Source organism: Kwoniella europaea, chromosome 1 (assembly GCF_036810445.1).
Source record: "Kwoniella europaea PYCC6329 chromosome 1, complete sequence".
In the NCBI taxonomy this organism is placed as follows: Eukaryota; Fungi; Basidiomycota; class Tremellomycetes; order Tremellales; family Cryptococcaceae; genus Kwoniella; species Kwoniella europaea.
In genome coordinates this window covers 15277501-15292585 of record NC_089487.1, presented here as the reverse complement: position 1 = coordinate 15292585, position 15085 = coordinate 15277501, and the positions used below count along the sequence as shown (strand labels likewise).

At 45.9% G+C, this 15085-nt stretch overlaps 5 protein-coding genes across 5 annotated transcripts; 4 read left to right on the top strand and 1 right to left on the bottom strand.

The window, feature by feature from the left end:
• Positions 1-98: 98 nt before the first annotated feature.
• Positions 99-822, top strand: V865_005822 (uncharacterized protein; the record flags this gene model as incomplete). The annotated part of the gene is made up of 4 exons (XM_066229590.1): positions 99-106; positions 172-250; positions 401-445; positions 622-822. 4 exons carry the CDS (start codon positions 99-101, stop codon positions 820-822), a joined length of 333 nt encoding a protein of 110 aa, XP_066085687.1.
• A 695-nt stretch (positions 823-1517) lies between these two features.
• Positions 1518-3514, top strand: V865_005821 (uncharacterized protein; the record flags this gene model as incomplete). The annotated part of the gene is made up of 3 exons (XM_066229589.1): positions 1518-1697; positions 1854-1953; positions 2043-3514. 3 exons carry the CDS (start codon positions 1518-1520, stop codon positions 3512-3514), a joined length of 1752 nt encoding a protein of 583 aa, XP_066085686.1.
• A 990-nt stretch (positions 3515-4504) lies between these two features.
• Positions 4505-7455, bottom strand: V865_005820 (uncharacterized protein; the record flags this gene model as incomplete). The annotated part of the gene is made up of 4 exons (XM_066229588.1): positions 4505-4981; positions 5042-5098; positions 5163-6118; positions 6180-7455. The coding sequence occupies 4 exons, from the start codon at positions 7453-7455 to the stop codon at positions 4505-4507; spliced, it is 2766 nt and encodes a 921-aa protein (XP_066085685.1).
• A 1442-nt stretch (positions 7456-8897) lies between these two features.
• On the top strand, positions 8898-9875 carry V865_005819 (uncharacterized protein; the record flags this gene model as incomplete). The annotated part of the gene is made up of 6 exons (XM_066229587.1): positions 8898-8954; positions 9060-9136; positions 9223-9350; positions 9426-9538; positions 9597-9746; positions 9852-9875. The coding sequence occupies 6 exons, from the start codon at positions 8898-8900 to the stop codon at positions 9873-9875; spliced, it is 549 nt and encodes a 182-aa protein (XP_066085684.1).
• Positions 9876-11584: 1709 nt separating this feature from the next.
• On the top strand, positions 11585-13903 carry V865_005818 (uncharacterized protein; the record flags this gene model as incomplete). Its single annotated transcript, XM_066229586.1, has 5 exons — positions 11585-11937; positions 12548-12868; positions 12919-13029; positions 13089-13739; positions 13798-13903. The coding sequence occupies 5 exons, from the start codon at positions 11585-11587 to the stop codon at positions 13901-13903; spliced, it is 1542 nt and encodes a 513-aa protein (XP_066085683.1).
• Between the last annotated feature and the right edge of the window lie 1182 nt (positions 13904-15085).

Below are 15085 nucleotides of genomic sequence, written 5' to 3'. Positions count from 1 at the left end.
CAGGAGCAGGGAATTTGGTGCCAGCAGCAATACAAAGAATACCGTCACAGACACGTCGACCTGCTCTTCGGTCGTTACCTTCACCTTGATCGATCAAAATGCCAAGGTGAGTCGTTGATCCGTGATCATACGCTTGCAACTTGAATGCTAACACCACTATGAAATGTATAGTGCTGCCGAACAGACACTCGAGAATCAGAATGAAGAGGAATTGAATTCGTTGCATAGTAAGATCAAGTCGTTGAGATCTGTGAGTTGACTCTGCGCCGTTACTGCTCTCCTCTTCATATGCGGTACGGATACAGGCCGATAAACATATCTAGTAGGAGTGACGGTGATTCATCATCATAATCATGGATCACTATGTAGTATAAGGATCATGCTGATCCTGAACGTATAGGTGACTATTGATATCTTAGACGATGCGAATAGACAGAATGATCAGGTGAGTTGTCATCTTTCGTCTACAATCATTGGCAGAGAGTGGAAGACGATAGCTAATCATATTGCAATTGCAGCTCGATAGAACAGTACGTATCAATTGATTTCCAAGTCCTGTACTCTTCATATGTACCGTTCCATGTTCGTATCTCACGCTAATCGAATGACTAAAATCGATAGACCAACTCATTCACCTCTTTCGCTTCCTCCCTCTTCTCCACCTCGCGCCATCACTCCCGAACCATGGCGTCCACCTCTACATTACGCCAATATAGAACCATCGCATACATCGTAGGAGCCATCGTGGTGTTATGGTTGATATTGAAACTATGGAGGAGTGGACCTGGACCTAGCGTGCATCCTATCGAACCGGAATACTGATCTATCTATCTATCTCTCTCTCTCTGATTCATGACAGATAAGCCAGGTGGGGAAGTACAAGTATTAGTAGACTTGATAGAGATAAGGTGTACAGGTGTTATAGGGACATGGTGGTTACCTCGAGGTGCAAGGTATAGCTCAGGAGCACAAGTGGGTGCGATGATGAGACGTCCAAGGGGGAAAGCGACAAGGTATGAGGGAGGTGGTCTGATATGCCTCTGTTGTATATGTATATATGTATCCTGTGATCATCAACCTCCCATGTATATGTATATGCATTTCATCTCTCATGTGACATGCATGGGTGTTTGGGGGTCGGTGGTCCGTGCGTTGCATGCTGTATGCTGTATGCTGTATGATATACCCCGGCGGTACAAGGATACGGAAGGGAAAGGGGAAGGGGGAGGGGAGGGGATCGACGTAGACAAAGGGTAACTTGTTTGTTCTTGTCATTCCCTCTTATCTCCCTTGTTTCTCACAGATTATCATGTAGATGTTCTGGAACCACCTGGTCAGAACCCAACGATCAAACACAGCCAACAGCAATTACAAGCGGATGTCGAAAATTTTCGTCATTCAGCATCCGCAACATGCACCTACACCTACACCAGACTCATACTGTTGATGGGGATGGGGATGGACAAGGGCAAGTTGGCATTGAGAACGAAGGGAAGGGAGAAAAGCATATATATACGATGGATACGGATTCATTCCCTCGCCGTCCTCTGATGCATTGGGAGAAACTCCACGATACTCCTTCTTCCTCTTCGGCATCACTCCAACCATATCCTCAGCCTAGATCGAAGGAAACAGAAAAGATAGACAACAGCGGTAAATACCATAAGATGAAATCCAGGAGTTTCGCTGATTTGGCTGTAAGTTTATCTTTTATCTTTGTTTTGGATTTACGGCATAGGCAAGTGGAGGATGTCCACCTCTCATCAACTCAAGTTTGAATACGCATGAGAACAGTCATGAATGCAGTTCTTTATAGTACAAACACTGATTTACTCTGTGTTACGATCATGTAGGAAGTGTTTGGGTTTGGAAACAAAGTAGCAAGACCTTCAAGTAGATTATCAGAAATCTTACCCAGACCGAAATCAAGTGCGAGTCTAGAGAGACGATCATGTGAGTGACTAAGCATCCTTATCTGACTGTTCCAGATGCGATGGTTCATATCCGCTCAGCGTGTACCCTGATCATACCAATGGCTCTAGCATATACCAAGCGTCGTTACGTCCCTCATCATCTTCCTACAAATGTCATCATTCGTATCCTCTCCTTCTGCTCCGACGATGTTCTGCTAAACTGCTTGACCGTATCGAGGTTATTTTTCAATCTGGCTGGAACGATCCTCTACCAACATCTGACTCTCGAATCACCCAAAGACATGTGGGATAGATTGGTAGGATCAACACTGTTATACGAAAATACCACTGGGAAGATATCAATTGGTCGAAGGAGGTTTAAAGATCGTCTATTGAGACATACAGAAAGTATCACCTTACATTCTCATGGTGATGATGATGGTGATTGTCAAGATTCCGACTCGGAAGAACCAGAAGATTATTTTGGTAATCTCAAAAAACTCTCTATATTGTCACATTCACACTCTAGAAATTCATCTTCATCATCTATATTCTCATTTGGCAAAAGATCCAACCCTACTACACCTATTCTGATCACCCCGCCCCCTCCTCCTGCGAAGGCACTCCCAATCTCTTGTCCACCTGTACCTCTCAACGGAGTCATGCCGCGGCTGTCAACCCTACGAATCATCTTGGCAGACGCATACGATTATCATCTATTGTTCTGTCCAAGATTCGGATCAGCTTGTCCGTTATTGGAAGGATTGGAATTAGAAAGATTGATAATTATCGGTGCTAGATCACCTCTGGTGGTTTTACCTACAGCTTTCCCATCTACGACGATTGAAACCAGTTCACCAATGGGTCTTACTGCAACGGTGACGAGACATACACCGACTCCCACCACTACTTCTCCCGCTCTGGCTAGTCCTCCCATGATGGGTCATATCAATACTGTTTCGACCAAGATCAAATCTTCCGGTGGATTACCCATAGGTCTAAGCGAATTGACTATCGTCTTACCTACTGGAAGATCATACGATTCGAAAGATTATGAAGGGTATCGCAACATATTCCATTACAAGAAGACTCTAGAATCCATATCGAAACTTACCATCGTATTCTTGACATCTCCGACTTCACATGGAAGGAGCACTCAACCTGAACAAAGAAACAGGTATTGGAATGGAGACAAACAGTCGTTATGGCAAGTAGCATTCTATTCTTCCAGGAACTACAACCCAACTTGGACCTCGTACCTCTGTCTAGCCGAAGATCTAGCCAAAGCATGTTTAGCAGTCCCACTTGAAACTACCATCGAGATAGTGGGGATGGAAAATATAGATGGGGAATTATTAAATATGGGTATAGGTACGATGAAAGAAAGAGGTAAATCAGGTATGATCATGCAAGAACGAATTAAACGACAAATCGAAGTTAGACTTATAGCTTCTAACAAGGAATATGAAGTGAATACCAAGAATCAATACTTGAAGTTTAGGGATTTAGATGATTGGTTGGATTGCGGAGAAGGTAGGAGACAGTTGGGTGAAAAGGGTTACGAAGAGTTAGGCAAAGAGGGGTATAGGGAATTTAGATGAAGGCGTTTAGAATGATTGTATATATTGTTCTCTTATAAAGATTTGATGTTTTTGCTGATACAACTTATAGATGATAGATGAAGATAGACTTTTTGTGTATATGGTTTGATCGGCATTTGGATATACGGTATCCAGCACTCGTAGCTAAGGAATCAGGTTGAAAATAGCAGAGTACCCGTCATTCACCTAATGACCAAATTCCGAATGGTCTATGGATCAGGGAGAGTCATGTTGTACAATCATTTCTGCATTAAAAACTCAATGATGATGTTGATGATATATAAGAAGTATCATATAATGTAGCGTGATATATACAAGGTACTTTTCCATTCCTTTCTTTTCATCATATCATACGATACGAATGAAACACGACGGGTTCGGTGGATCGGTTGATTGATGAATCGCCCTGTCTCCACTGTATGCACGTACATCCGCCAAACGAAGGTCGAAGAAAAGGTTATGCAGGAACGAAAGGGGAAAAGAAACGATGATATACAGCAAAACAAAAGGAAGTTGTAAACCAAAACCAAAACTATGCACAAGATACTGTAATGGAAAAAAAGAAAAAAATGCTTGTGTTATGCAAAAGGGAGACGACTGACTGATGTAGATTGAAAAGATGAAGATGCAAAAAGAGAAGAAAAAGAGAAAGAGGGATCTTGATCTACAGATCTAGAGTTCATTGTATCGTGTTACGTCTCGGTATGAACATTTTGTGAGAGAAAGATTTGTGATATATATGCGATGACGAACAGAGGAGGACGGGCGTCGTTGATTCGGTTCGATCCGGCATAAGAATAATGATGCGTTGAGATTCGTTGAAATCATGAGGTACTTGATTTGGAGGATAGTATTGAGGTTGGAGAACGCTGTGAGGTATTCATAAAGCTTTACGTGCTATGCACGTCTAAGACCCGCCACAGATCAGCTCCCGATAATTTTAAATATGGACAGGACTGACTTACCATCTTAATTTTCCCAACGCTGAACCTAGACTTCTTTTTTCTCATCAGCCTCCACCGACTCCTCTCCCGTAGCTTCCACCTGCCCTTCCTTCTTCTCACCGACTTCAACATCGCCATTCACTGCCGGTGCAGGCGCAGGTATCGCAGCATGACTACTCTTCATCAAGGCATTTTCCACATCCGCAGCTGTCGAGCTGGTCCCTCTAACACTATCATCATTATTGGACACCAACGACTGATCGGCTGATAAGGATTCTTCTGTCGCTTGAGAAGGGGACATCGGATTGTTCGTATTGGACTCATTGGCGAATTTGCTCTTTCTAGCATCGGGTAACACCCATCTCGAAGAATCTGGTCCAGCCAATCTTACACTATCTTCTTTGACTTCTAGCAGTGACGAGAGAGCCATGCACTCCTTGACCATCGATACATCCGGTGTCAATGATTTGACTCGGTTGAACGATGCGATCATTGATATGTCAATCCATCCTTCAGAATCCATCTGTGAGAAAAGAAAATCATTAGTCAGACTGAACAGTCGTGGCTGGCTGATTGGACTTACCTGTTGACGAAGGAAGAAGTCCATAGCAAGATTTTGCATACTGAAATAATATTCGATCTGAAGCAAAACCATCAGCAAGAATTTTCCGGATGTCAATTGCATTTTAGGTGGAGGAACTGACCTGTCCCAGAACGTAAAACCTAGTAGCATCTAAATTGGGCACAACTGTCTGAGGCATTGGTGGAGGTGGTAAGCCAGCTCTGTACATCGCACCAGCGCCATACTGAGCTTGCATTGGATCGTATATTCCAGGTCCAGCGGTAGTCTGACCGTATCCTTGAACAGGGTAGAAAGATTGGAACCCCATATTGACGAAACCTCTCTGCACGGTGTTAGCATTGGGGTTGGGGAATCCATCCATGGGTAAACCGGAAGCTCCTCCTAAGGGGGGTGAACCAAATCCAGGATGCATTTTATGTGGATGGGCGATCGCCGAATTGCTTCTGAAGCCTCCTCTACCTCTGCCGTTAAATGACGCTCTGCCATCCCTGCCTCTAGGTACTCTAGGTAAGGTGTTATTGGTGTTATGATTGAATCCATGTTGAGGTAACGGTGCGGTATTGCTTCCGGTCATGGGTCGAGATTGTAAAGGTCCACTGCCGAACCGTAGATGAGGAGAAGTATCTTTGTTCGTTGATGGTAACTGAGCTTGTTCGCCCTTTTTGGGTGATCCGGCTTTACTTTGTTTACTTGTTTGTCGAGAGAGAGAATTTTCAACTTCGCCATTAACAATATCGTTCTTGTTGCTATCATCGTTGTTTAATTCTTCCAGAGTGGTTTCCCCTGCCGTCGACTCGGCTAACTGCTTGTTCGGTATTGATGACGATTTGGATTCACTTGTGGATCCAGCTCGTCCGGCTCTAGCACCTCCTTTCTTAGCTTCACCAGTTTGCACGGCACCCTTCTTAGCTTTTCCACCTTTATTGGCAGATCCTGAAGCTTCATTCTCAGCTTTCGAAGCTGAAGCTCTCTTCTTCGCATTAGCTTCTGCTCGACTCTGTCGACGGTTGTTCTCGGCTACTTGATCTACAGCAGCTAGTAGCTCCGATGCGGGGATAGGAGTCCATTTCGGTTTTTCTACGATCGTACATTAGCACGCAATATATAAATATATCTGAAAAAAGAGAAATCTACTCACTCCCTGTTCCTGTACTAACCGGACTATCCTCAGTCGCGCTTGTTTCCTCGTTGGTAAGTCTATCCTTTGCTCTGTCTTTCTTTTCTTCACCGGCTTTTGCCACCTCAGCAGCTTGATGAACATCTGGCCAAAGAGCAGCATCGTGTATGGGTGGAGGTAACGCCGATGAGGTCGCACGAGCTGCAGTCTTTTTCTTATGTTTGGAAGTACTTTCAACTTTGACGTGACCGTTCGGTATCGATTTCTGCACCGTTTCTTTTGCAGATTGTTTTGGTTCAGGTTTCGCTTGACTCGGTGTCCTGCTTGTTGGTGCTGGTGTAGATGCAGGTGTAGTTGCAGGAGGAGCCATCGACTTTTTCCTCATTTCCCAAGCGTTCACTGCTGGGGGAGGAGCAGCCTGTCTCGGTTGAACCGGTTGAGGTGCAGGTTGAGGTATATCTTCTACTTTAGATTTCGGTCTAGCACGCCAACTTCCCTCTTCTTCGAGTTTATCGACGGCTTTCGACAACACACTTGCATTCGCCGTCGACGTCGAAGCGGTTTCGGATGAGAGGTTGGGTGAACCGATGGAAGGAGGTATCGAGACAGAATTAGCGGTGACAGTTGTGCCATTCAGAGAAGGCGAAGAGGGGACCGTTTGGCTTTGTTGACCATTCTCTTTGGGATTTTCAGCGGCATCCGAGCTCACAGTTGCAGTTTTTGCAGACTGCGTTGTAGCTCCCCAAGCCGGTTTCGTTGGAGCTGATATCGTTGTGGCTGGTTTGGTTGCTGCACCACTCGATGGAGTTGCCGATGCGGATGGGGTAGCTTGATGACCATGCTTTTTGTGCGATTTCCCTTGTCCCCCTTTCTTCTCTGCTTCATCACCCGTTTTTTGTTTTTGACTTGATCCTTGACCTTGTCCTTCACGGTGTGATCTATCTCTCCAGTTCTTAGAGTTACTACCATGTTTCTCCTTTTCTTCTTGCTGACGAGGGCGCTGCCTACTCGACTTGACTGTCTCCCATGTTCCATCTTGTTCGGTCTCTTTGCTGGGTTCAACGGAAGCAGGTGACGATTTCATTGGACGAGACTTTACTGTTGATGATGACGATGACGAGGGAGTTGCTGAAGGAGATGGAGAATCGGTTTTGATGGTATCACCGTTGGGTGCGAGGGGAGCTGATGATCCAGGGGAAGAGGTGGTTTTGGTGGGATTACCATTAGCATCTTTGATCCTATCAGCGTATGAACCGAGAGCATTGAACGCTGATGGTTGTTGCTCGGTACTCGACATGTTGGGAGATAGGTGATACGGAGCCAAATGAGGGAAGGTCGCTGCTGATGTCGGAGAGAACGGGACTACAATCATGATGCGGATGAAGAAGATAACAGATAGCAACGATGATAATCGATGGGTGTAGGTGAATGAGTGACAGTGGATACGATGAAGTCGCACAGGGTAACGAGAGGGACACAAAAGCGGTGGAGTCAGCACTATTTATGTATATCGAAATGAGGAGAGTCTGGTCAAGAGGGGGTTTAGTGGGGATGGGAACAAGCCATGTACATGAAAAGAGCATGTGAATGTGATGAAGGTGAAAGGATGTGGATACGAGTAGGTAGCTGAGCAGAGGATGACATCTTTGGATCAAGTTGAAAAGAAGCGGGGTTGATGAAAAACTGTGTTGGAATGACCGAACAGGTCTAGACCGATAGCGATGCAGAAGAAGAAAGGATAGATATGCAATGCGGATGACGCATCATCATGCAATGCAAGTGGGGCGAAGAATGAAGGGTAGATTATTGAGAAAGAAGTCGAGATATTGAAAAGAAGTCATCTATACGATGAGCAAAACGTTCAAACTCACTTGGTAGGGGTAGGGCAAGAAGAGATGAAAGAACTTTTCTATTCACCTTCGCTCAGGCTTTTTTGGTCTGACTGCTGAGTATGAAATGTGGAGATGAAAGGTTGGACAGGGAGGCAATGCCGTAGGTGACAAATCTAAGAGAAGGAGAAGACATGAGTAAACGGAAGGATTGTGAGAAGACTGGAGATGAGGACGATGATGGCTCACCTGAGCTGATTCGACTTTCCTATCTCTGGCTGAAAGAATGACAATGATAATGATAATGATCCTTGCCACCCACTGACTACCTCACACACCCTTCCTTTCTCTTATGTGGACCTTGTTTCCGTACGTGTACACACCTCGGGGTGGTGTCTGCGTCGTTGATAGGATGGTGTGTCGGTCTCAAGATCCCTGCTCCTACTCGAATGCCAGAAAGATGATCTAACGGATCCGAGGGTTGATTAGGTCGCTTGATTCTTTTTCTTTTGATGCCGTATGTATCCGTGACGGGTATGCCACTACTCTGCGGGATGTAGCCGGTTGAGTTGGGTCTGCTATGACAGATGCAGAGGAGTGCGGGTGAGGGTGGTGATGAGAGTGAGGGAGGGTATGTGGATGATATATGTATATGGGATGATTGGTGAATGGAGGTCTGTCTATGGTTACAGTAGTAGTAGTAACATGATGATATATTTTTGGATGAGCTGGTGTATCGGTGGATTGTTTTAGTTTTAATTGGATTTTATCCCAACACAGTAACACGATCATCTTCCACCTCACCACTTAATTTTACTCAGATACTTTCAACTACCCATCATCTTCTCACTCATCTTTAACTCTTCAACCCCTTATCGCATCTCACCTCATACATCACGCCTAGCCAACCATGCGTCAACTCAAACACCACGAGCAGAAGCTGCTCAAGAAGGTCGATTTCCTCAACGTGAGTCTTACTTTCGCTCATCAGTGATTGTTAGGACAATTTTCCCTTCCTTCCCTCTGATTGATCCAAGACCTCCACATCGGCTGACTTGACTGTTTCGGATAGTGGAAACAGGATGCTTCGTTGAGAGAGGTCAAGGTGATGAGAAAGTATCATATACAGGATAGAGAGGATTATCATAAGTGAGTGTCCTTTCTTAGCACCTGATCGATATTCGAGTTGTATCGAATAGCGAACAAACAGACACTGATCGACTCTCACTTTGCAGATATAACAAGATATGCGGTTCTCTCCGATCATTGATTCACAAACTATCGTTATTGCCATCGAAAGATCCGTATAGGGAACAGAGAGAGACGGAGATGTTGAATAAATTGTATGATATGGGTATTTTAGGTGAGTCCGGGAAATCCCCTTCTTTGACAATAATCAAGTCAGGACTGATCATGTATCTGTAAATGACGGGAACAGATGTCGGTGCCAAACCATCGGATATCGAAAACAAAGTCACTGTATCGTCGATCGCCAGGAGAAGACTGGCAGTGGTAGTGGCAAGGTTGAAAATGGCAGAAACTGTTTCAGATGTACGCCCACTTCATTCATATTTTGGTCCTACATATGTAGCTGATCCTCTTCGAGTAGGCTGTTGAAACAATCGAGCAAGGGCATGTCCGAGTGGGACCTACGCCCGTGACAGACCCAGCGATGTTGATCACTCGTCACATGGAAGACTTCGTCACTTGGGTAGACACCAGTGCGAGAAAGAGAACTATCATGAAGTACAACGACGAGGTAAGTGTGGGCATATATCAATAAGCAAATGTTTGAAATATTTTGTCTATCCATCTATCCACCCCCAGATGCTTTTGCTGATCATAATGATGGATGTCAAAATAGCTCGACGACTTCGACTTGTTATAACCTTAGGATCTCACATATCATTTCATTGTACCTATATACCCAGCATGAATGCGATACCCGTCGTCCATCTCTGTGTCATTCATCGACTTCACATTCAATATCGCATCACCTAGATTTTTGTCAAGGGCATCGATATAAGGGATCATGCCCGGCATCGTACAATGCCTTTCATCATCACTGTCATTTGACAGGATGAGTCCTCATTGAAGGTTAACCGTTCAGGATGTAAAGCACAAATACTCTCAGTCGTGTCATCGTTAATTCAGCTTGGCGAAATACCAACCCGGTGATTTCCGAGGCGAGACCACCTGCAAATCCAGTGTCCCAATCGTGGGAAGCGGGGTGCTTGCACCTGATCGTCCAACTCACATAACGAAACAACATTGGGATCAATCGAAATGTCTGTACAATGCCAAGCGCTTGTGAGCATATTATACATGCTACATACATCACTTACCTGCGAGGTGTGAGTACGGAAGGCGAAACTCGAGATTCCTCCCTTCGATATGGCCTGGTAAGTATCATTCTGTTCACCACCATTGTCATCATCATCATCATCATCATATCTCTTCATTTCGTTCGAGGGTCTGCACAGCCGCGCCAGTCCTGCCAGCATCCGTTATCGCTGGGCAGATAGGTATCGGTATGACACGCAGCATACCTACCCTCTCAGTCAATACTGAAATCTCTGAATAGCTCGTACTCTGGTGGGTTTCAATTCTCTCTGACCTTTCGAATAGGTCTCACAAAAGACATGTATTTGTCACGCCACTGCCACGTGCAGGATCCTCTCGCGCTCAGCACCGCAACAAGTGTACAGAGTCAAGTTTTAATCTCACTCACACAAAGGTCTGAAGCTTGCTCTGTTCCTATCTGTTAGATGCGCAATCGAACGCAAGTACACCGCATGATAGACTCGGCCGTCCTGCAATACCACACCATGAACGATGAGAGATACTGAAATCAGCATTGATCATGCCTACTGCGTTTGAATTGATTCGGCTGTCCGAGATTGCGCTCTCCCTCCCCACAAGAATCTCGATAGGTACCCAAGATGGTCATCGACTCCGAAGGGACCCAGTATCGTAGCTGAAACAAAGAAATGGGGATAGAGATATCGTAAGGTGATTTATGATAGTGATTGATGGTAGTTAACGTTGTTATCACCGTGAGTCAGGGACTATATGCGTTTCATCTCTCTTTTAATGACAGTTCCACTCCTCTTTCCTTGGCTGACACGGACCATGATGGCATCATATTCGCTGCAGTAGTATGGATCACGAGTCTCGACAACCCGAATGACGCGTTGTAATGTCACTGTTAGATCCGCAAATGGCCTTTGAAAGTGATCAAACTGCACCCATTGAACCGGATGTTGGAATCAAAGCGACTTGGGCTGGTTGAGTGATGCCTGAAGCGACGAGTCGAAAATGTTCTTTTGTTTGAGCTATCATTATAAGTTGATTGATCAATTGATCTCTCTTTTCTTTTTCTTTTTGATTTACATTCTGATCCATCGAAGAATATCAAGATACCTCCTCCTTGTCAACATCGCTTTTAGCTACAACAAGACATTCAGTTTCTCTCACCGGAACGTCCAATTGTGAGTATTACCTAACTTATCAAATGGTATACGGTATCACTACTGATTCAAGATATACTATACCTTTATAGCTACTCCTCATAAAAACTTCTCTCGATTCCACAAAATGAATACCTGCTCAGACGTCAATTCCCCTTTCGCTGCTCTTGCTTTAGGCGTACCTTTCGAGGCGCACCGAACTACCACGGTCAGATCGCAAGACATCATGGATATCCCTCGTAACCCGCCATCTCTTCAGTTAACCTCTGCTACTTCAGCTCACATGCGCAACTCCTCATCCACTGACGGCAATTTTCCAGTCTCTGCCAAGACAAATATGTCCACCAGTGTCAATCACTTTCCTTCTCGACCTGTTACTGTCGATGATTCGAACCTTAGACTGGGCATATCCCCTTTGGAAGCGATGAGCACTGCGGAGAATAGTGACGACAAGATGTCATCGGACCAAGATACTGGTAAGTATTAATCCTCATGTAATATCGATTGATAGGATGCATAACTCATACATACAATATACATATTTCTCTCATTTCCTACATCGATACAATTGCCACCAGTGCTAAACCCATACGGTGGTTCTCACCAACCTCCTCTTCCTCCATACCCCAAGCGTCCTAAACGGGTGACTCAATGATCCCCTGTCCCCTTATCCACGATTCCAGCACCTACGAGTCTTGCCCATGCAATGAATTCTGTGTCGCCGATCATCGAAAAGGTGAAGTCGGAACCCGACCTCGATCTCGTTCAACCTAATCCTGCTGTCGATCTACTTGCTTTCAATCAAGTCAACATCCCATCTTCATCAGCTTCAGGTCGTATCCCATCGGTCGGACCCTCTACAATGGCCGATGTTCCAACAACTCGAGACCTTCACTTCCCACTCTCAATTACCCTTCTCCGATACCCGAGCTTTCCTCCGCGAATACACCCCTTGTTCAGCTTGATCAACTGGCACCTCTTAGAACGCGATTGTAGATCATCGAGGGAAACACAACACACTCCCATCCGGCACCGGACCTCAGGTTGCTGATGATCACACGTGATGGGGACTCGTTGATCACTCATTAAGTACGTCTCACAATCTTCCCAATGGTGGTTCACGCACGTCAAATGCCCAGATTTCGCCTCCTAACGGTTGGGACGATTCATCTAAGGCCAAGAAGCGTAAAAGAGATCGAGATGAGGATCTTGATCCTGCAGAATCCTCCAAAAGAAAGGTAGTCGGTTCTAATCAATCTATGATTACGGGACGGGATTCGGAGGAATTATTGAGAAGGAGCAGAGCGGAAACCTGGGACATTTCATGGTTTAATAACGAAACGCAAGAGATGATCTCGAATGATATGTGTCTCGTTATCGTTCGCGGACACCTTCAAAGACTGAAAACTGCGTAAGTTTTTGCTTTGGTGTCGACAAATCCGCACTTACAAGTCGAAATAGCCCCGTCTCGATTCTGCAAGGTTGCATGGTGCTGTTGAAGCCGGCGGACTTTTCATGTCAGATGGTGAATACAGCTTTAGAAACGGTGCAAGCGATTGTACTAGCTGAAGGGTGAGTATCAAGTAATCGCTTGACATCTGAGTTATGGCTAATCATATCTTCCTCCTCAGGTCTGTGATAAATGACCCAACGCATTTCACCTCTCATCGCCAACACCGTTCCTCTATGAGGATTCAGCTTCTGCCGACTACCAAATCAGTACAACATGCTGAAGCTGATGGATTCGATTGTCGTCGTATGGATCTTCTTCAGTTCTTACAATGGTTTGAACAAAGATCGACAGTACTTCACTCCACTGGGGTTGACTCGATTGACGAAGACGACCTGCCCGATTTCGTCGCTCGACCAGCAACGCAAATACAAGTAATACCTTCTCGTCCTCAAGAACCACGTGCAGCTCATAACGAACAGGGTATAACGTCTGAGCCTTCGGTCGTTGTCTCGGAACGTTCAAACCTGCATCGATTGTCACAACTCCCTGGAGAAGTCGGCAACTCTCATATTCAAATCACTCCCCCGATCACTGCCGACTTTTCTGCTGAAGCAGCCCGTTCATCAGATCTTTATCAGCATATTGTGACCTTGTTCAAGCTCGCCAGAGCGAAAGACATAAACTGCAACTTGCTTTGTGCTTCGGACAGAAAACGGTACGATAAGGCAGTAGGTAAGGGCAAGGAGGCTGGTCGGGAGCTTTACAATAAACTCCGTGTAGAATGGTATGAGACTGCTTTTCTTCAATTAAGGGATCTCATAGGCGGGAAGTGAGTGTGTGTTACATCGCATCTGCCAATCCTTCACAGTTGACGAAATATGTGATAGCGATGCTCTTCGAGGATGTGCCGTTTATGATAGTGATGGAACGGGTATCCGGTGTTTTGAGGGAAAACAAAATATTGTATCGATTGTCAACAGTGAAGGAGGGTGAGTTAGGTGTTCGCATTCCCCCTAGTCCCATCATTCCGTTCACCAGCTCACCGTGCTTGTTTCGCAGCGTGACTGGCAAGCCTATTTTGGATGGAAAAGGCTGCCACTGCATAGTTTTATGCTCATATGGACAAATCTCGAGAAATGCGGTGAAAAGGCTGAAAAGATCGATACGATCAAGCGTTGCATACCCGATCCAACTGGAAACACACGCAACGTTCTTCGACTATCTGTTTGATCGTTATCTGAAAACTTCCGCCTCCCCCAAAGATCTCGCGAAACTGCTTTAACGCACGCTCTGATGCGTAGGTGTAGGTATTGTTTGTGTGGTTTGTGATTTATACTATGTATATCGATGTTGTTCCAGTGTCGTGGCAATGAGCGCGGTCTGGACTGCAAATGGGATGTTTTGGGTTATTGTGCGGATTCAAAGATCTCCCTGCCCGAACAGAGCAATTGGGCTAGAGGTTCCAGAGAAATCACCACAGGCAAGATCAAAGGCAAGATTGCCCGGTACAAACAAAATACTCATTCTAAACGTGTCTGCTTTGAAGCGTTGGCTCAAAGTGTCCAGCTAGTCATCGTGCTAGATAGCGAGACTCGTGAGATATTCGGGGAAAGGCGTGTTGGCACTATAGATTTGTCTCTATTGGCTTGACCCGGAGCGGGAGTCGGTGTTCGAGCCGGCCATGATTGGGTTTGGTGCAAGTGTTGGTTGACGCCCCCCCAGCCCTGGTCTGGGCTGGACGGTGGGAGCCGGGACGGGACGGAGCGGAGCAGAACGATGGTCATCGGTCCGAGTCCGAATCCGCTGTATGGGACAGGCTTGGCCAAGACGGTTGTATGATGGACCGGGTCGAGACGGGATACTGTATGGTCACGCTCAGACTGAGCCCGAGCCATTCTCTGTATGGTCAGACGGGACTTGTGTCGAGTCGGTGGAAAGCCCCCAGCTCTGGGAGTTGTTCGTTGGTAAGTATGCGGGTCGGCATCGTTCTCCCTTTGGTCGACTCGCTTGACCCGAGCCGAGTCCACTGTTGTAATGCCCCCAGCTCGGTCTGCGGGTGAGGCTGGACGGTACGGGTCGAAGTCGAACCGATTGGGGCTTTGGCTCTGCTCCAAGTCGATGGAGCTCCCCAGCTCCCGAAGCACGCTTGGTTCTGGCGGTCAAGGTGCGGGCCGG